This window comes from Cucurbita moschata, unplaced genomic scaffold, assembly GCF_002738365.1.
Source record: "Cucurbita moschata cultivar Rifu unplaced genomic scaffold, Cmos_1.0 Cmo_Scf00007, whole genome shotgun sequence".
NCBI classification, from domain to species: domain Eukaryota; kingdom Viridiplantae; phylum Streptophyta; class Magnoliopsida; order Cucurbitales; family Cucurbitaceae; genus Cucurbita; species Cucurbita moschata.
In genome coordinates, this window is record NW_019268523.1 from 1,702,591 (window position 1) to 1,722,706 (window position 20,116).

General features: G+C 35.7%; 5 protein-coding genes and 1 long non-coding RNA gene across 7 annotated transcripts in view; 3 read left to right on the top strand and 3 right to left on the bottom strand.

Annotated features, from left to right (window-relative positions):
• The window catches only part of LOC111445394, an 11,010-nt gene extending 4,972 nt beyond the window's left edge, over positions 1-6,038 (bottom strand). The window contains exons 1-2 of the long non-coding RNA XR_002710838.1: positions 6,027-6,038; positions 4,684-4,686 (exon numbers count right to left, since the gene is read on the bottom strand). This is a non-coding gene — a long non-coding RNA (uncharacterized LOC111445394). The remainder of the gene's footprint in view (positions 1-4,683; positions 4,687-6,026) is intronic.
• Positions 2,347-3,337, bottom strand: LOC111445392 (oleosin 18.2 kDa-like). The gene is made up of 2 exons (XM_023083740.1): positions 2,915-3,337; positions 2,347-2,663 (listed from the first exon to the last, which is right to left on the bottom strand). Exons 1-2 carry the CDS (start codon positions 3,277-3,279, stop codon positions 2,498-2,500), a joined length of 531 nt encoding a protein of 176 aa, XP_022939508.1. The 5' UTR covers positions 3,280-3,337; the 3' UTR covers positions 2,347-2,497.
• LOC111445393 (cyclin-dependent protein kinase inhibitor SMR6) lies at positions 4,748-5,481 on the top strand. The gene has a single exon (XM_023083741.1). It carries the CDS (start codon positions 4,884-4,886, stop codon positions 5,196-5,198), a length of 315 nt encoding a protein of 104 aa, XP_022939509.1. The 5' UTR covers positions 4,748-4,883; the 3' UTR covers positions 5,199-5,481.
• A 1,794-nt stretch (positions 6,039-7,832) lies between the features above and the next one.
• LOC111445544 (glycosylphosphatidylinositol anchor attachment 1 protein-like) lies at positions 7,833-11,453 on the bottom strand. 2 transcript variants are annotated; one of them, XM_023083989.1, is made up of 6 exons: positions 11,282-11,453; positions 11,084-11,175; positions 10,762-10,861; positions 9,743-10,601; positions 9,468-9,601; positions 7,833-8,965 (listed from the first exon to the last, which is right to left on the bottom strand). In XM_023083989.1, the coding sequence occupies exons 1-6, from the start codon at positions 11,365-11,367 to the stop codon at positions 8,092-8,094; spliced, it is 2,145 nt and encodes a 714-aa protein (XP_022939757.1). In that variant the 5' UTR covers positions 11,368-11,453; the 3' UTR covers positions 7,833-8,091. The 2 variants fall into 2 exon arrangements, with proteins under 2 accessions (XP_022939757.1, XP_022939758.1); XM_023083990.1 differs by having other exon boundaries at positions 11,084-11,155; positions 11,282-11,407.
• A 299-nt stretch (positions 11,454-11,752) lies between these two features.
• LOC111445315 lies at positions 11,753-13,896 on the top strand. The gene is made up of 3 exons (XM_023083614.1): positions 11,753-11,919; positions 12,063-12,182; positions 13,592-13,896. Exons 1-3 carry the CDS (start codon positions 11,875-11,877, stop codon positions 13,769-13,771), a joined length of 345 nt encoding a protein of 114 aa, XP_022939382.1. The 5' UTR covers positions 11,753-11,874; the 3' UTR covers positions 13,772-13,896.
• Positions 13,897-15,665: 1,769 nt separating this feature from the next.
• LOC111445480 (altered inheritance of mitochondria protein 32-like) lies at positions 15,666-19,214 on the top strand. Its single transcript, XM_023083881.1, has 5 exons — positions 15,666-16,049; positions 16,217-16,302; positions 16,841-17,146; positions 17,263-17,346; positions 18,531-19,214. Exons 1-5 carry the CDS (start codon positions 15,813-15,815, stop codon positions 18,901-18,903), a joined length of 1,086 nt encoding a protein of 361 aa, XP_022939649.1. The 5' UTR covers positions 15,666-15,812; the 3' UTR covers positions 18,904-19,214.
• The last annotated feature ends 902 nt before the right edge of the window (positions 19,215-20,116 follow it).

A 20,116-nucleotide genomic window follows, 5' to 3' on the forward strand; every position in this document is an offset into this window, starting at 1 on the left:
TTTTTTTTTTTTTTTTTGTTGTTTTGAATTTAGCTTCTTACTTTTTTTTTTTTTTTTTCAATGGTTTCAAATGTCTTACTAACATGTGATTTTGGTTGAAAAAATGAACGAACAAATTAAAGGTATTATGTCAAAACGATTACAACTAGCTACGAGAAAGTGCTCACATAGTTGAAAAACACTTACAACAAGGAAATTATTGAAATTTAGACATGCGAGTTTTCGGTTAGGGTATTGACTTTTAAAGCATTTTTAATCGCCTTAAGAAGTTAATTCGAACAAATCCTTAATATAACAAAACTCCTAGCTTCAAACCCGAAGAAATGGAGTTACGGTCACTATTTTCATCTAAATGCTTTAAAAATGGACAATAAGAGTTTGTCGTGTTTTTTCGTTTTGTTTGTGTGTTATGTTTCTTGTTTCTATGGTTGTGGTTGGTCACTCCTTTCCCTTTTGGACATGTGAAATTGTCTGTAATGTTTCCATTAAACGACACCGTATAAACCCAAAAAAGCTGGAAAAGAAACGAAAAATTGAAAGCGATTCATCCAATTCCATACTGCTCTGTCTGATTATTCTCCCCATCCAAATGACCAATTTTGTGCAATTCATTTGGGTTTCATTTTTTACCACTAAATCTGTTCATAATCTCTTTATATTTCGCTTCTGGAAAACAAAATCAAATAAAAACCAGTAGATGATGATGATCAGGAAGCTTAATTTTGATTAGGGGATGTAAATAAATAATATACATTAGACAAGAATTTCACAAGACATTACCACACCCAATCAGCACAAATTTTCTTCACATGCTTCTAGCCATCATCTCTTGAAACCTTCTAGCCGATTCCTGTTTCTCCAGCCTGAATTTCTCATGGCATCTTGCAATGAACATCTCCGCTAATTTGTCGATCTCGTTCACCTCCGTCGTCGTCGATTCGCCCTCTAATTTTCTCTCCTCCAGCCACTGCAAGTACCCGGACAGCTGTGGGCTGTCCGGGGTGGAAGCTGCTGCGGCAGCATGGTCGTAGTCAACATGCCCTTCCCACGTTGGATCCGGAACGGGCATTACGTGGGAAGAGCACCAGTTGTAGTGGAGTCTAAACGACCCGAAAATGAGCTTGTTCTTGTTCTTGTTCTTGAAGTGATAACTTCTCTTTAGAATTTGAACAACCGTCGACTTGGCTCGGAAGATGGGTCGAGCCAAGCGACATAAGTGAGAGAAGAGGATAGTGTGGATGAAAGTTTTGAACTTTAGGAAAATTAAGGTGGAAGAATGCGAGGATTTGAGTGAGAAAATTTGGAGAGGAGATGGAGAAGCCATTTTCATTTTTTTTAGAATTTGATTTGATTTGATTCAGCGAGTGTTGTGTCTTATTGTTATGATAAAAACCTGATTACGAATTTGCCCCTGGGCTTTTCGGGTAATTAAAGTGACTGCCACTCTCTCTCTTTGTTGATGGGAATGGGATTCTGATGCGTTTTTTTTTTTATTGGGAATTTGGTAACCGATTCTTAAAATGCCCGAAAGTCGAAACACGCGGTTGCCTGTCTGGAATCTTGGTAATTCTGTGGATATGATCAACAGAGCTGGCTTTTTGGTAATTTAGCCTCCTTGCTGACGATTGTCCGCTGGCGCCCCCATTTTAAATTGGAGGACTTAAGATTTAAGTTCGAGTTAAAAGTCCCGTCACGAGAGGGTTTATGCCTCGATTGGAAGTTGATATTTAAGGTCACTCTCCGATACATATGTAGGAATGACTTGGTATAGACACGAGAAGATTTATGCCTTGATTAGAAGTTGATGTATAGAGTCACTCTCTAATACGATATATTGAGACGACAAAGAGGGTTCATGTCTCGATGTACAATATATTAAGTTTATTGATGGAAGTTTATTGATGGATTCATTCTTCATAAGTTATTATCGAGAAATGTGTATAAATAAATGGTAAAAGTGGCTGATATCATCTATTGATATCATCTATCTATAACAATTCAGATCGACACTCGAAAAAGATTTCCACTTTGACCGATTTTCAAATTCAGCCTCACGATCTTAAAATATATCGACTAGGAAGAGATTTTTGGTTTTAAAATGCATATACTCGAAAAAAGATTTCCACTCGAAAGAGATTTTTCCATTTTGGCTTGCTATGTATCGTCGTCGGTCTCACAATTTTTAAACCCTCTATTAGGAAGAAGTTTCCGTTTCGACCCTATTACGTATTAGGGTAAAATACTCGCACACTAGAAATTTACAAAAACACTCAAATAGAAAATTACTACATTGTATTCTCAATAGAAATTTCTAAAACATAAGAAAATTACACATTAATACGCGAATTAATTAAACGTCGGAACACACGTTAATACACAAAATACACGACCAAGATACACTGTTTTTTAACGGAAAAAAAAAGACAGTAAAAGAGGAACATAATTGAACGCAGACAAAGACACAGACACAAACACACACACACAAACAAACATGGTCTTAGGTTCGCTGTTCTGTTGTGGATCTCCTTCCTTCTTGTGCTCTACTCTGAATCTCTTGCCCAGCTTCCTTCGTTTTCTGCCCCACGTACCCAGCCATCTCCTGCATGCGTCTCTTCGCCATGTCCATCTGCTCCGGCACCGTCCCCGTCGCCCGCCGTATGTACCTTGTTAAGAATCAGAAATAGAGATAGAATTGAGATCGAAAGTATCATCTTCATTCATGTTTACCACGTTTAAATAGTATACGAACTATCAACCAATACTACGAAAAATATTTAATTGACCCACTCTTGCAAATAAATAAAATATAGGGTTAGTCAAATCTAATATAAAATATACCATTAACAACTCCCAGAATATCTCAGATATACTAGCTAATTATTAAAATATCTCTAAATATCATATTTTAATATACCTGTACACCCACGACAGCGACGACAACGCTGTCAGCCCGAACACCCCCGACGTCATGAACGCTGCGATCGCCAGGCATATCGCCACAGCAGCCGGCACGATCACGGGGCTGAACAGCAGGAACACTGGCGTCGACACGGCCAGACCGAACAGCGTTGCAGCCAACGTCAGCCCGGACAGCCCTAGCAGGGTGCCACCCACGGGGACGAGGGTCACGACGGCGAGGATTTTGGAGGCGGAGGGGCCTTGGTGCTGTTGGTCCGTGTGGCGGCCACCAGTTAGCTTCCAAGTGGGTTCTTGGAGGTAGGAGGGGCGTTGTTGTTGGTGGTGCACTTGGACCTGGCGCGGCGGCGATCTGTCACCCATGGCGGCGGTGGTGGTGAGAAATTAGGAGGAAGATTCAAGTGGGAGAGAAAAGAAAGAAGCCATGGGAAGGATATATGGAGGAGTGGAGGTGGCGATGAGGTTGACACGTGGATGTGTGATTTGGAGGTTGAGGGTTTGCATGAACTACAGGTTTCATTCCGTTGGATGCTGAGAAACAAATTAAAAATAAATAAAAATAATAATAAAATAAGAGACTGGGCCACTAGATGCCTGGGCCCAACAAGAGACTATAATGGGCCAAGCAAATGAGATGGGTAAGAGACTGGGCCACTAAATGTCTGGGCCCAAAAAGAGATTGTAATGGCCCAAACAAATGAGATAGGTAAGAGACTGGGCCACTAAATGTCTGGGCCCAAAAGAGATTGTAATGCCCCAAACAAATGATGGGTAAGAGACTGGGCCACTAAATGTCTGGGCCCAAAAAGAGATTGTAATGGGCCAAATAATTTTACCATATTATTGTAATTTTTAAAAATTTACATTTTAAATTGTTAAAATTTATTTTTAAGAGTTAATAATAAGAAGAAGAAAAAAATGCTCTCTAAAAATGTAAAATATAAAAATATTGAAATTTTATTTTTTAGATAAAAAAAATAATAAAAATAAATAAAAGAACAAAAATAAAATTTGAACCTAAAATAAATCAGCGTGGAAGGAGTCGTTAGGATCGCACAACAACGCACACACTCGATCTAGATGAACAGAAATAACATGATAGAGAAAATGCAAAGAGAATATTGGCTAAAGAATTTGTATCGATAACTAGAAGTATGTACAGTAAGAGAGAATACATACATTTTCAAAGCTCTATAAGTTACATGTACCATACTAAAATTTTGTGGTCAGGTCCTCCTCTATTATTCAGTTTGCAGAGGTCGGCCCCTACAGTGGGCCCAAGGCACGATAGGGGCCCACTGGAATATAAGTGAATAACAGGCGTTGGATGTTAGCTATTTATCTCTATTGGGTGAGGTGGAAAATAGCGAAATGGTCCACGTGGAATGCTGTCAGTGATGACGTCATATGTCAGAGGGCGGATTTCATAAGGCCCATTTACTATGATAATTAATTAATGACAACTCATGGGCCAGACAAAATGAAAGCCCATTGATAAGTGGAATGGGCTTAGGCCCATTCTATCCACTGGTAAAAGCCCTGACAGGCAGAAACTCCCACTCCACCAGACCAGAGAAATGATAAGGGGCAAAACCGGAAAACAACAAAAATAAAACTTAGGCGGGAAAAAGAGCCGTTGGGGACTGAAACTCCCAATTTTTGGCGCCAAAATGCAGCCCTCCCTCATATACGCCTGCCCGTAAGAAACACGGGCAGCCTCCTTTCCGGAGAATCTCTGTTGTTAGACGGCTTTTGGGTCAAGGTTACGCGCTACCCGAATATAAAATAATATAATTGAAAAAAGAAATAATGAAAATCCCCCCTTTGTCCTTCCCTTTCTTATTTATTTTTCCACAAAATCCTCTTTTGTCCTCCATTTTTGTTCCTCAACGATTCCTCTGTTTTTTTCGCCTCCTCTGCTTTTCACCGCCGCTCCCTTTTCCCCCAATATTACATCTGAGTTTCGAATGGGATTCTCCAAAAAGTCCCAAATCGACGGCGGATTTGAACCAGAAGGGAAAAAATGGGTAATCGCCGGGCTGCCGGCGAGGTCATCGTTGAAGCCGATTACCACAAAACCGAGAGCGAAAGACGGCGAGGACGACGGCGAGAAGTCGCATTCAACAACGCCGACGGCGAAAGAAGCGAGAATACCGGAGAAACTGATTTGCCCGGCGGCGCCGAGAAAGCGTAGGTCGCTAAAATCAAGCTCTAATCAAAATCATGGTAGGGAGTTCTTTAATCCTCCTGATTTAGAATCTGTGTTTAAGATCCGAGTTTAAAGGGCCAATTGGGTTTGTTTAGTTCATAATTTAGGGTTTGTGATTTTGGGTGTTTGTTTAATTTTAGTATTATAATTTTTTTTTTTTTTACTGTTCTTGGTAATCCTGAGGAGTATGGTGATTATGATGTACAAAGGATTTGATATTTGTTATCTAAACGAGTGTTGTAGGTTAGCTCTGTTTCAAAATTTGGGAATTCTAAAATTTTCTCGGGAAACAAACAGACCCAGATGAGAAAATTTATAAAAGAAAAGGAAAGTTGTGGCTGTTCTTCTTGTTCAAACCCCTTGACCACAGACCAACCCTGTTTGGCTTTTCTAAATTATTATTATTATTATTATTTTCATTTATTTTGCAATTTTATTTTGAAATTTGCATGTGTTTCCTTCTAGGAAACACACCAATAAAACTTCCAAATTGCTCTGTTCTCTATGGCTTTAATATTATTATTATCATAATAATAATAATAATAATTAACGGTTATAAGGTGAAATATAAATTTAATAAATAATAAGGTAAGGAAATTACAAGACATTAAAATAATAATAATATGGGGAATTAATTGGAGTACTAAAGATTTGTGATGGAGACCATACGAAAATCTATTTTTTTTTAGAGAGAGAAACATATGTCACAAATTTAGTTCCTTAGTTCCACGTGCTTCTTTACCTCTTACGTATATTACACTTATCCCGTTCGAACATCTTTTATAGCTCTCATGTCAACGAGATAAAATGAATAATGTAATGTTTAAAATAAGATTTTTTTTTTTTAAATGTATCGAGATAGGTATATCTATGATGTATGAAATACGTGTATAGTTAATACATAAAATTGAAGTGTATTAATAGTAATTTTAAACCTTCGTTATTTAATATATAAATTAGATATCAGTTTGATTGATATACCAAAAGTCTTAATTTCAAATTTTTGTATTATTTATATTATTTTTGTCCGTGCTTAAGAGTATGGCATGAAATTTTAAGTTTGTTCTTATAAATTATGAGTTATTTAGAAATGTATTAATTGAATATTCCTTTATTATTCTTATTATTTTTGTTGTTGTCATTAAATTAAAAAATAAATAAATAAATAAGGGAATCCAATGTTGGAGAGGGAAAAGAGTGTTTGGTTTGGTAGACAGACACACGTGGCCATTCAAAGGAATCCAAAGACATATAATATTATTATTTTAAATTTTGAATTTGACGCGGTTTTTGTTTACCTCTGGGTACTGCCCGAGCTGCCCGGGGACTTTGGCGGGAAAGACAATTTTGTTATTTGTTGGAAATTATGTTTTTTTTTTCCTTTATAAAATTAATAAAAGTTATTATATAAATAAAATTTATAGTATTTTATTTATTAATTTAATATTCTGTTGAAATCCTTCATTTTGGCGCCAAAAAGAAGAGTTAAGCCCACGAAAAGCGGGTGGTGCGGCGGCTATCTACCATTCGTTTCCCACTTCCACGTGTGTCCTCGTCACCTCCCACGTGTGCCTCTCGTAGGCTATCATTTTTTTTTCCTTATTTTTTAAAAATATTAACCTAATTTATGTGTGATATAGGTTTTTTAAAAAACAAATGTGAAATGTTAACTAATATGTCAATTTAGTCTCGTCTATATACCTTTAAATGTCTATATTTAATTTTTGATAAATTTAATATTTTTGATAAATTTAATATTTTAAAATTAATTAATTAATAATAGTTTTGATGAAAAAAAAAAATGTAGCATGAATATGTGAATATGCTTCCAAAATTTATATTAGGAATACTAATATAAACTTTAATAAATTAACAACATGAATTATTTTCCACATTCATTGAAAGCACATGCTAAAAATATCCCAAATAAATAGTATATGAACTTATAATTTTTCTTTTATCAATAAAATTTACAAAATACATACAAAAAGCTTCTTAATTATTTTTCTTTTATATTTGTTGTTTATAAAAAAAAAGTAATAGTATTGTAGGTAATGTCAAACAAGTCTCGAAATAATATTGGATGCATGGAGGGAAAAAAAGAGCATTTAAAAAGTGCCAATTAATATACCTTAATTGGTGGCCGACTTTTTCTCAGACAAAAGGATTCAAAGCATTTGATATATATATATATATATATACACACACTTTTTTATAAATTTTTTAACTAAATCAATAAATTAACATTAGGTTAGTTGACCATGCAAAATTGACCCCAACAAAAAAAAAGTGCTTTCCAAAATTATATACTAATAAGAAATTGGAAACAAAAAAGAACGAAAATATGAAACAAGAGATGCACGTTACCGAGGACCTATTCCCTTGAAGAATATCACGAGAGGAGAAAGAAACCCCACCTCATCAGTCATCTTCTGTAACAGCTCAAGCCCACCCTATCGCTATTAGATATTGTCCTCTTTGGACTTTTTCTTCGGGGCTATTTCTCAAGGTTTTAAAACGCATCGAAAAGATTCCCCACGGATCTGAGATCTTTCTATGGAGAAACAATATGGATGGGCATAGTCAGAGACTCACAAGGATTAAAAGAAACCTCAGCAGCTAATTTGTTGCTAAATTCTACATTTGCCAATGTGTTATGATCTTTAAATGCTGTAACTGGAGAGAGAAACTCAAGAGACACTGATCATTGGAGATAGAGAAGGTGATTGTCCAATTAGTTCGAAAAGAGAAATAGCCAAAAACAATTTCCAAGAGGGTAAAAGCTTACTGAATCAGTCCTACAAGTATAAACAACTGTGATACAAAGTAGTAGGCTTTAAGGCCTGCTTACAGAAGCTACCATGCAAGGGATGAACGTGTAACTACTTCAAATACCATTGAAACCAATTTCTCAGGACGAAGTGAAAGTCTAAACAAATGTCATGGAAAAAACTAAACAAGGTAGCTCAACATGGATGGAGTAAAATTTGTGTACATAATACCCAGCAAGGAAGGTGAACCATACCTAAGTAGAGGAAAGTAGCACTGTTCCATGCCCAGAGGGTCTCCATCCAGTTCCAGAAGTCCCCGAGATGTAGATTGTCAAAACCTTGCAAAGCAGCTTTAAACAAGAAGAAAGTAACAGGCGGAAAAGCTATGAATCCCAAAACGAGGTTACTGGCTGCCCTTGAGAGAGCTTTGAAGTTCCCAGCCACTAAATCAAGCTTCAGGGGATGCGCCAGCAAGCACATGGACACCACCAAGAAGGCTCCAAGTTCTGCAGTAGCAAAGTTAATTACTGACATGAGGCACAAACCGATAAAGGCCGCTGAGGTGGTCATTGCTTTCAAGAACGCCCACTCTTGAATCCGCTGTTCACAAGATTTAGTTGAACTAAGTGGAGAGCCCAATATCACCGACAGAATTAGTAGCGTGAGCAGTGAAAGCAACGCCCAAATAATAGAGTTTGTTGTAGGACTGTAATCAGGTATTGGGCAGATGAAGTATGGAAGTAATGAAACAACAGCACCCCATAGATGAACAACAAAAACTCTTTTTGCAGCATTAAGCCATCTCCATGATCTTAAAGAGACAATAAGCTCATCATCAGGATTTGCTGGAGCTGCAGGTTCGATTTTTTCCAAGGTTAGATTCGAGTTATTAGCATAAGAATAGAGAGAGGCCGCAACTGCTGGTAGTGGAGCAACTAGGAGAGCAAAGGCAATCATATATACACCAACTGATACAAATTTGCTGGTAGATACCATAAGGTATAGAAAGAATGATTGATGAAACTTCTCCAAGAGGTTATTCACTGACCGTACAACTCCTTCAATTAGCCTGCACAACCAAATACAGAATCCTTAGCCAAATCAAAAGGATCAGGAGAATTTCGTTGCTAGCATGCAGAATTGCCAGCAAGCTGGGCGGTAAGTTGTCAACTTCTAATTTCAAATCCAATTATGAATATCTTGATCATTCGAGGCGTTAAAATCTAAACTCATTTCCATACATCAAAATGACTTTAGGCAATAAATTCACTTGAATGAATTTAACACGTAAATTCTAGTCATTTAAAAAGAGAAACTATCAGTCAATCAAAATTTATTTTAGGGAAGAAAAAGTATTTACTCATGCCCCCATTAAAACTAGTTACAAATTAAAATTTAAACATTGAAGATCGACAGTGAAACATTGAGAGTAGAAAATATTGTTTAATGTAGACCAAACCCCATTAAGGAAACCATTGGTTTTAAACATTTATTCATGTAGCGAGCCTGAAAAGTTGAGGGGTGGGAGGAGAGCACATTATAAAATCATTGAGGCAAAAATGAGCACTGACCGGCCACCTCGCAGTATGAATTCATCACGCCTGACCTTGACACCAGAAGAAAATTTGGGGGACATCTCCACAGTAATTGCATCAATTTGGTAATCTCGAAAAGCTCCATGAGGGCCAGTAGGAATACCCACAGCCTAATGGCAAAAAGAACATAGATAATTTAAGTGAAATAATCTCCATTATTCACATTAATGATAATGAAAAATCTTTCCTTATTTCATTAAATAAAACTATAAACAACAATCTCCAAGAAAATGAACAGAAGTGCAAACCACCTGGTAGTACAATGAACTTGCAAGTGTGGCGGTGCCATCAACATAGTCAGAAGCTAGCATGCCAAACTTCCATTCAGGGTTCAAGCTTCTGATAAACTTTCCTATTGTCTCAAAAATTTCGCCCAAAAACTTGAGCCATTTGCAGTCAAGTAAAGGCCAAAATTTCTCGATCTTAATCTGAAAACCTTGTCTGTGTTCTGCTAGATAATTCACAATATTGATGAGGTCGAGGTTCGGCATCTGACCATTAGACGCTTCAGCATAGACACTAAGACTATCCTCAAAGTGTTCACTTCTATTTGAAACCTTAATGACAAGGGCTGCAGCCATCGTTCCAGCACGTTTAAAATCATCTAGACTCTCTTTCTCTGTTACATGGTTTGCTTCAAATTCATAAAGGACATTTGTTTCAGCACAAGTATATGTGTCAATCATGCTGGATCGACCAAATGAAGGAGTGTGATAATCTCTAAGCCAAGCTGAAACTGCAGCATATTCCCCATATCGTGAATCCGCAGCAAGCCATACAATGTCTTTAGCCAACCAAGTGACTTGTGTAAGCAAAGAAAATATTGAATAAGCAATACCAAGAGACAAAGTCTCATGAAGACTAGTCTTAACAGGATTGTAAGGTGTCACCAAAACGATGGCTTCCTTTCCATCTGCTTGTGGTGCTCTTATTATTCCAACAGTGTTAATACCCTGTGTCATGCAACTAACATTGTCCTGAACGATCCCAGAATCAGGGCTAGAAAAAAAGTGCAGTGGATGGAACCGACTAGATTGCGGTTGGAACCTGTGGTAATTAACTTCTGCACCCAAGTTTGATATATATTGTGCTAAAATCTGCTGGCTTCCACTGAAAAATGTATAGAAAATCAAATTTGTTTATCATAATCTTAAGGTAGAAAAAATTTACACTAAGAAGTGGTGATTTTCAAAATCTTAAGCATAAAAGAGCTTCCATTAAGGTATTAAAGGAGAAGTAAAGGGGATAAAACTAGTGCATAAATACTTACAAGATTGTTGAGCCAGACTTCGAATTCAAGCCCTTCATATCCTTCACCAAGTCGTTCGCCTCTGAGACTTCCTGACCCGAGAGCATGGTATTTGCAGAACCTGTGGGAAAATATAGTGCCACAATTAAGAGACCTGTTCTATCCAAATAAAGGTAAAATGAATAGATCAGTGCAAAAGAACAAGAAGGCATAAATTTGATGATCCTATAATTTGAGATACTTCGCAGCTTCAAATGAATCCTAATTCGTAATATATCTTAAATCATTCAACTGAACTGGCGTTCAATCACGAAAACAAAAAAATGATGAATATCAAAGGGACCTGGCATGAGAGCGTTCTCGGAAATGTAGGTGTTAATAGCGAACATTGGTAGTAGCAGAAGAGCTAAAACCCCTGCAGAGAAGCAAATCACGCTAGAAAACACCCAAAAAATAAAAGAAAAGAACAACGACATTAATCAATCACTAGATTCTGATACGAGCTGAAAATCAAATCCATGTAAAATCAACAACAGCGCACCTGAAGAAAATACTGTGAGAAATTAGGAAAATCCCCAGGCGCACAATCGGCCGCGCCTTCGATTTTGGCTTCTCGGTTTCAGCCATCGGAAGAGGTGTTCTTCACAGTCGCCCAATTGCTCTGAATCTGTTGCAAAAATGGAAACCAAGAAGAAGAAGAAGAAAAGGGTAGAAGAACTGAATGTGAGCTCAGTTAACCATCATATGAACCGGCCAACATGCGGTCTCGTCGGTCGGTTCGGCATTATAATAAACCAATATGAACCCGTTGATTCGGCCCGGTCGGTTCTTTGGTTCGATTCACCATTACATTCATTGTATTCTCATGGACTAAAATGAAATTAAAAGAAAGTAGATGTACCCAAATGAAAATTTAACCTTATATTTTAATTCTTAAAATATCTGATTTTTTTTTTTTTTTTTTTAAAGTGAAAATAAAAAACATTTTTTCTGGCCTTCCTTCTTCCCCTCGACCTGTGTGCACGAAGTTAAAATGGAACACCAAAAGAAATTACAGAAGAATCTTTCGATGTTCCTGGTTTTCTCTCCGTCTCTTCCCACTAGCACGGCGAGACGGTTGAAAGAAGAGAGATTATGGCAATGGCATCGTTCAATCTAGCTCTTGGTCCTCATCAGAAGGTAAGGCTACTATTGATTTGCTTCTTTTGTTTTCTCCAAGCGATTGAACTGTTTCGTTGTTTTCGTTGTGTTTTCAATTTTGATATCTCGGATTTCTGTTCACAATCGAGTTTGAATTCTTGAAATGAATGGCCGTTTTGCAGACACGAGTTCTCCAAATTGATTGCAGAAGGAAAGATAAGGAACGGAACAATTTTGACCCTTACAAAGTCATTGAAATCACTCCTCCGCCGAAGAATCTCGGCATTCGTTGTTTTCCGCCCGTGAGTGTTCCATTTTCTCTCTCGATCCTTCTCTTTCTTGTCTTTGATTTGCATATTGGCTTTCTTATATGAACATATGTTATTCTGGCGTTGTGAAATCAAGCTTAAAATTGTGCATTTAATTTCACATTTAGGGATATTGATTCTTTGCAGAGTCGGCATTGGAAGTTTTAATGTATGAAGCTCTTTTGATTTAGGAGATTTTGTGATTTTGATTCATCGAATTTACTGTTATGCTGATTGCATGTATCTTGGTTGATCTACTGAGTTCATTCAGCTTTCCTTGGTTCTTAATTGCTTCAAGACCAGAAGCAATCAAGAAGCGAGACTCTTATAAATAAGTGAATAAAATTATGCTAAGCAGTTAGGGAAAGAATACAGTGTAGGCAAGACACTTAGCCTCTGTTCAACTAGGCACGCCTTCACTATTTTCCACACTTGAATGTTGCAACAATGGTGAGCCTGGCGAGCACAAGGGTAGAGTGAAGAAGGAAGTGCTCCTTTTGCTTTTGGTTTGCCTTATATCAAGAAAATTATATAAGAACATTGAGAGTTTAAAAAGATTGATTGCATCTCCAAGGTGAGCACCGCACCGCAATAGAGATACTTGCTCAAGGACTGTACAATACAAGAAAAACTTTCCCCACCTAGTTGTGCACCATAGGAGACCACAGAAAACTACCATGTTTTGGAGTGATTTTGTGAGATTTCATATCGGTTGAAGAGGGGAACAAAGCATTCCTTATAAGGTGTAGAAATCTTTCCCTGGTTGACGCGTTTTAAAATCGTGAGGCTAACAATGATACATAACGGACCAAAACCGACAATATCTACTAGCGGTGGGCTTGTGCTGTTACAAATGGTATTAGAGCTAGACACCGGGCGGTGTGTCAACAAGGACACTAGGACCCAAGGGGGGTGGATTGTGAGATCCCACATTGGTTTGAGAGGGGAACGAAGCATTCCTTATAAGGGTGTAGAAACCTCTCCCTCGTAGACGTGTTTTAAAATTGTGAGGCTAATAGCGATAAGTAACGGACCAAAGCGGACAATATTTACAAGCGGTGGGTTTGGGATGTTACAAATGGTATTAGAACCAAACACCGGGCACTGTGCCAGCGAGGACGCTGGGACCCAAGGGGGTGGATTGTGTGATCCCACATCGGTTGGAGAGGGGAACGAAACATTCCTTATAAGGGTGTGAAAACCTCTCTCTAGTAGGCGCGTTTTAAAATCGTGAGGCTGACGGTGATACATAACAGGCCAAAGCAGACAACATCTGCTAGCGGTGCGTTTGGGCTTGGGCTCATCGTGCATTCTTTGTTAATTTTATAGTTCACTTAGGAAAGAAGTGTTAGTTTCTTATGTGTAGGGGGGAAAAGAATGATTGATTTTGTGTTTTGTTTCAGAACTTACAATGCGGGGAGAGTGTGACAATAGAAGGCCAAACATACACTATCTCAGCTGTAACTCTTCGCTATCAGCTGAGGAAGGGGAAGTATGAACCAAGTGAAAAGAGACTTGATGTTTTGTCCACAGGCAGGTACATCTTGAATTTGTATCTACAAAATTTGTTAGAAAAATCTTGATACCTCGTGATGTTTGTCCCACTATTTCACTGTTGTATCATAATCTGTAATGTTCGTCCTGATATTATGTTACTACAATGATCATTTCTCGAGCTACTTTGTGTGCATAATCCTGATAGATTCAATATATTTTTAAATATATCTTATCCAGAAATTATTAGACATTAAATTGAAAGTTAAAATATTTATCTTATAAACATTATTTCTACTTGTAGTTTTCTTACTTTATTACTTTTTTCCAATGTTTTCAAAAACTAAGTTAATTTTTAAAAAGCCAAAAAAATGTAAATTCCGTTTTTTTGTTTTTTTGTTTTTTCTTGTTTTAAGTTATGTTGTTTTCTCCTAATTTTCTTAATATAGTTTTCATATTCCTTGGAGGCATATGATTTCTTTTATCAAATTCTACAAATAAAAAACTATTTTTAATTTTTTTAAAAAATTAGCTTGATTTTAAAAAATGGGTGAAAATGACAATAAAACAAATAAGTTTATGGGGTGGTTGTATTGTTTGTATACTTAATTTTCGAATTTTATAAACTTTTTTTAATAAAAAAAACTTGATTTTGTTTTTATATTTAATTACACGTGTTTTTATGTAATGTGAAAACTTTAAAAAAATTGTGAATAAATTAATATAATTCAAAGGAAAATAGAAAAATAAACAAAATGATTATTAAACTAAATTTTAACTATTGAATATTTTAATCTTTTGCTTACCAGGTATTAACAACGTAACATAATATATAAGCAGACGTTAATTATTGTTTAATGAAATTATGTAATAATAGAAGATTCAGCCAGTTGTCTTTAGTTAAATATATTGATGGTGACATTAAAAAAAAACATGTATTGATTTAAAAATTGAATTAAATTTGACATTTTTAATATTTTAATCTAGAGAGATACGTTCTATCAAAATAAATAATAAAAAAAGAGCTATACGTCATCGAATTTACCTTTCTTTATTAAATGTATTAAACATAAATTATAAAATTATATTAGCAAATTTTCTAATCTACGTTTGTTATTATACAATAATTTGACTCTTATATCTTAAAATTTTTTACAATTAATTCAATTTAATTTTTTATTTGAATTAAGATGAATAAATATATGTTTTATTTACTTATTTGAACAATTAAATTTGATTAAAACTTTTAATTCCTAATTTTTGTGAAACTAATAAATTTGTTTTTAAACCCCTTTAATTAGACGTTTTCAATAATCTTGTAATAATTAACAATTCAGTCAATTTTATAGTCAAATATTAAATTATTAAAAACAATTTTTTTTAAGGTAAACGGTTACTTAACATTAATTTTGTTCCTAGCTTTTTAATTATAATAAGAATATAATGGAAAAAGGAAAATTGGATAGGTCTTAAAAGGGAAGAATATTTAAAAGTTACCTTTTTATATATTTAGCCTTTTTATATTTCTAATAATTTCTCTAAAGCCTGGTTCGTTAAGTCAAAGTTAAAATTACGATCGTAATTTTGTAAAAAAAAAAAAAGATTATCATCTACGGACGAGCCCATGATAGACAAGTGACGTTATATTATTAAAATAAAGATTAGATTTGAAATAGTTTTATTTTATAATTTTGTAATAAATTTGTTTATAATTTAATTTAAATATAAATTTAAAAATGAGAAACAGTTATCAATTAACACTAAAGGCATAAAATTAGATATAATAAATACACGAGATTAAAAAAAAGCATCTCACAATCTATGAAGGTCTGTAAAAAGTAAAAACTGAATTATCCCAATAAAAAATCCACGGTAAAAATGATAACGCATCATACGTTGGCATGTTCATAAATAAATTATAAAATAAAATTAATAAAAAAAATTCGGAAGCGCGTGTGAGTCCATAGCCTCTTAAAACGTCAGCAAATGAGATGCAGAAGCCGAAGAAATCCAATCCCTTCTCGTTCCGCGCTCCGTTTACTCCATCCTTTCCAATAGCGCGCTCTCTCCAATACCATTTTCTACTTCCTTCGCTTCTCTCATCTCTGACCTCGTTTCCTCGATTTTCCCATGGCCTCTGATAACCTATCCATCTCCGTCGCCGACGACGAGAACTATGGATTCCGACGAGAGGAGATGTATCAGAGCAAACTCACCGGCACCGTCAGTGCTTATGATCGACACGTATTTCTCTGCTACAAGACTCCGGAGGCCTGGCCCTCGCATCTTGAAGCGTCTGATTCCGATGTCCTCCCTAGACTCCTTTCTGCCGCTCTCAAAGCTCGCAAGGATGATCTCTCTGTGAAGGTTTGCGTTGATAGAATCGATGTTGTTTGTTTCCATATTTGAAAATTATATTTCTTCGGAATTTGGCGTTTTCGATTTGATTTTGTTGGAATTGGTGAATTCACGTATTGGATTGGATTGGATGTGCCTTTGCCTGTAACTTATTCTTTTTATTTGGTTTTTTTCAGACGAAGCTGACAATATTCTCGGGACGTGAAGAAACTGGATTTTCGGATGGAGATGTGTTGATTTTCCCCGAAATGGTCAAATACAGGTAAGTTTCGAGGTTTAAATGGAATCTAGTTTAGCCAAGAGTTCCAGGATATGAAAAATTAAACATGCAGAGATATTTTGTGTTATTTCTTTACGATATAGTGGATGTTTTTATCGAATATTATGAAATCCTTGTGTTCATCTCTATTTCATCTCGCGTTGACTTCTTTGGTTAGAGTACATAACGAAGTTATGTGATCGCTAGCAAATTACCACAATTTCCCGGATTAGAGTACTCTTCCCGACTAGTTTCTCGGATTCGTTTCGTTTAAGTTATGTGATCGCTAGCAAATTACCACAATTTGGATTTTTGTATGTAGTTCATTATATCAATTCTGCGGCCAGACAAATTATGAATCAGTTAGATTTTGGAGGAATTGGAATGTGTTGTTCCTGTTATTTGTGCTGCTATGTTTCGTTGTATTTCCTTTCATTTCCATTTTAGTTCTTCGTTTGTTTTCCTCTCGTAAGTTTTATCTATTCCGGTTTGAGTCTCTAAGGCGTTTTTACTTTTCTTCCTTTTGATTTGATGATTATAGGGGTTTAGAAGATTCAGATGTAGATGGCTTTGTGGATGATGTGCTTGTGAATGATAAACCCTGGGCATCCAGAGAGCCAGAGGTTTTCACTGGCTCTCATGTGTTTGTGTGTGTTCATGCTAGTCGAGATCGGAGATGTGGTGTCTGTGGACCCATTCTTATTCAAAAGTTTGAGGAGGAGATTGGGTTACGAGGACTAAAGGATCGGGTTTATGTTAGTCCATGTTCACACGTTGGAGGACACAAGTATGCCGGAAACTTGATCATATACCAACCTGGTGTGGATGGGAAAACTACCGGTCATTGGTAAGATTCTTCAAAGCTAGCTTGGTGCTTAATGTATTTACTAAAGAGCAAACTCTTTAACTGAATATTTTAAGTGTATGTTGGTTGAATTTTGGGTTTAATTTTCTTGTTTACAGGTACGGATATGTAACTCCTGAAGATGTCTCTGAATTGTTTGAACAGCACATTGCAAAGGGCGAAGTCGTGGAAAGGCTTTTGAGGTTTGTGCTTTTTCCCAATTACATTTTATTCCCCGAACTGGATGCTAAACTTATTTTAGCATTGCTGGTATGAGAATACTAATAACAAAGTTATAAGGATGAAGCATTCTTTTTTATTGGTCCACCCAATAATATTGTCGGAGATGCATTTTGTATCGATAAGCAGTTTTTCCTCTAAAGTTCTGATCATGTAGTTTACAGATCATGGACATCATCCTCTCCATTTTTCCTATGTGCCTCGAATTTGGTGTTGTGAACCCTTCCATTTTCCCTTGTTGCTGTGGGACACTGAGTAGACATGAGCGTTTGAAATTTAAAGCTGGAGCTATTTATTTTTATCGATTAAACTTCTGTGTGGACGTCTTATTGTAGTCATCGTTCATCACTATAACCCTTTGTTTCGTGCAATAAATGGCCTAAATAGGTTCTGCAATATATTCATTGACTACTGTGTGACCTCCTATAGTGAAGGTATACGTGAGGATGGTCATAAGAAGGAATTCAGTTCCCAACGATTAGTAGTGGAACGTGTGGGTATGGGTGGGAGAGTAGTATTAGTAGGATACACAGAATGTTGTTTGGGGTGTGAAACTTCAGGCAAGTCAGGTTAGGAGCAGAGGTTACCTGTTTTCTCAAATCTGCCGAGTGTTTAGTTATTCTTTTCATTCTCTTGAAGTTTACAATTCGGCCTTAGGAAAAGCAGAGAAGAAGGGGCTAGGTTTGATTCTTTATCGGATCATAAAAACCCACTAGAGCCATTCAACAACTCTCATCTTTGGATGATATCAAGTTAAGAGAGTGATTGGGGATTCGTAAGAACAGCGAAGAAATCACTCTCAATAGCGGCTGCGATGCCTATGCTATTTTCTTTCCTAATGTACTGGACTTTGAGTTTTTCTCCATTGATTCTCTGTTTTGTGTTCATTCAATGCTTCTATTTCAATCAAATAGTCAGGGAATTCTTACAGCTACCTGACTGACACTTTGGCTTCTCTATAGCTATCTCGATCACGGTTGCTCTACTGTTTCTGATTTAGATGGGCTACCCTCTAAACCTTATGATGTAACCCAAAGAACAATTTATAAATTTAAAAGGGCCATGATGCAACTATTAGGTGCTCCCTTGTCGTTTATTTTCGACCCAATAGTAGAACATTAAATTGACATTACAATTACAATTCCAGAGGGCAAATGGGGACAAATCCTGAGGAAGTCCAAAAGGAAGTTGAACAAAAGCTTCCAAATGGAGAAGATACAAAGAAAAGCAAGGATGAAATTCAAGAAAATGGCGATCAAAGTAAAGTAGAAACAGTAGCAGGTTGTTGCCAGGGCAGTAATGGGTTCACTTGTTGCAGAGACGAAAGTTCAGGGAAAAGTACCAGAATCGAGGAAACATCGAAAGAACCTTCCGAAGACCAAGTTCCAAAAAAGACGAGTAAGTTATCTTGCTGCTGGACAGAAAAATGGGAACAAAGTGAAATTCTTACTGCTGTTGCGGTAATTGGAGCTGTGGCCACTGTCGCTGTTGCCTACAGCATCTACAGGAGATCAGGGTAAAGTATAAATGATATATTTATGTTTACACATGAAAGAGTCTGTGCCCTGTTTCTTTTTCCGTTTTTTTATGGTGGGATTGGTGATATTGGTAAAGATGAAGCCCTTTGCTAAATTAGAAATATAGATAGTTAAATGATTTTAACAGTCCGAGCAAAAACTAGAGAGAGTGTTCTTCTAGCTCAGCTGCTTCCAAGGATAAAAATTGTTTGTTTCTTATCATATTGTTGGATGACTAGCAATTACTCTCAGCTTCTTGCTTATTCCATTTTCAATACTCTTTTCAATTCAATACATATTGATAGCGTGAGCTACATTGTAAATGAATTATTTATCAACAGGTCCTTTTATCATACAGGATTAAATCAAGTTATACATTTTGGATATTATTTTCCAGTACATGGTCTATTATGGTAGCCTTTTATATTTTCAATCATGTGACTGTTAAATTTCTAGGTTTATTACCACATGTTTTTTTTTTACTTGTTATGGTTTTTGAAATATTTTATTTTTAGAAACTAAATTCAAATTTTTTTAGTGCAATAATGTAATGTGAGGGTTTAAACGCTTTAATCTTAGTATTAGAATTTAAACCTCTAATCTCGAAAGAGAACATGTTAATTACGATACTATAATTTTTTCTTTTATCTTAAAGAAACTAATTAGTCAAAAGAAATTATTACAAATTGACAATTAGGTTTAGTCTTTTCTATAAATAATGATTACCGGACACGACAAATGTGTGACAAGGGTGGTGAAAAATTACGAAAGGTCGTCTAATCTATTTTAGATTAGTCTTTTACTTTGCAATATATAATTTCAGTATTTTTTCCAAAATTAAAATTTGTTGTTTTTAAGATAAAATGTATTTTTTAATTCAGTACACTATTTTTAAAAAAACATACATCAAAATAATATTTAAAACTATATTCCTTCTATTGACATTTAAAAAGAAAAACATACATCAAAATAATATTTAAAACTATATTCTTCTATTTGACATTTTTTTAAAACGAATCAATTTATGAAACATAAAATTAAATTTTAGGTGGAATATAATTTTTAATTTTTAATTTGGTATATAATAAATCGGTAAATTTAAAAGAAATTCGAATAATTCAATTAGACAAGGCTAAGCTTTTTGTAGTCGACCAGTTGTCCAATAACGATAAAATTTTCATTTATTTTTTATTTTAAAATATTTTGTAATTTTTTC

Excerpts from the sequence above, each read along its gene's own strand:
- LOC111445544 (XM_023083989.1), bottom strand. The coding sequence starts at position 11,367 with ATGGCTGAAACCGAGAAGCCAAAATCGAAGGCGCGGCCGATTGTGCGC. Across the intron at positions 10,862-11,083 it reads CGAGAACGCTCTCATGCCAG|GTTCTGCAAATACCATGCTC; the intron begins GTCCCTTTGATA and ends ATTTTCCCACAG. Across the intron at positions 8,966-9,467 it reads TTCATACTGCGAGGTGGCCG|GCTAATTGAAGGAGTTGTAC; the intron begins GTCAGTGCTCAT and ends TTGGTTGTGCAG.
- LOC111445315 (XM_023083614.1), top strand. The coding sequence starts at position 11,875 with ATGGCAATGGCATCGTTCAATCTAGCTCTTGGTCCTCATCAGAAG. Across the intron at positions 11,920-12,062 it reads CTCTTGGTCCTCATCAGAAG|ACACGAGTTCTCCAAATTGA; the intron begins GTAAGGCTACTA and ends GCCGTTTTGCAG. Across the intron at positions 12,183-13,591 it reads GCATTCGTTGTTTTCCGCCC|AACTTACAATGCGGGGAGAG; the intron begins GTGAGTGTTCCA and ends GTTTTGTTTCAG.
- LOC111445393 (XM_023083741.1), top strand. The coding sequence starts at position 4,884 with ATGGGATTCTCCAAAAAGTCCCAAATCGACGGCGGATTTGAACCAGAA.
- LOC111445392 (XM_023083740.1), bottom strand. The coding sequence starts at position 3,279 with ATGGGTGACAGATCGCCGCCGCGCCAGGTCCAAGTGCACCACCAACAA. Across the intron at positions 2,664-2,914 it reads TCGCTGTCGTGGGTGTACAG|GTACATACGGCGGGCGACGG; the intron begins GTATATTAAAAT and ends ATTCTTAACAAG.
- LOC111445480 (XM_023083881.1), top strand. The coding sequence starts at position 15,813 with ATGGCCTCTGATAACCTATCCATCTCCGTCGCCGACGACGAGAACTAT. Across the intron at positions 16,303-16,840 it reads CCCGAAATGGTCAAATACAG|GGGTTTAGAAGATTCAGATG; the intron begins GTAAGTTTCGAG and ends TGATGATTATAG. Across the intron at positions 17,147-17,262 it reads GGGAAAACTACCGGTCATTG|GTACGGATATGTAACTCCTG; the intron begins GTAAGATTCTTC and ends TCTTGTTTACAG.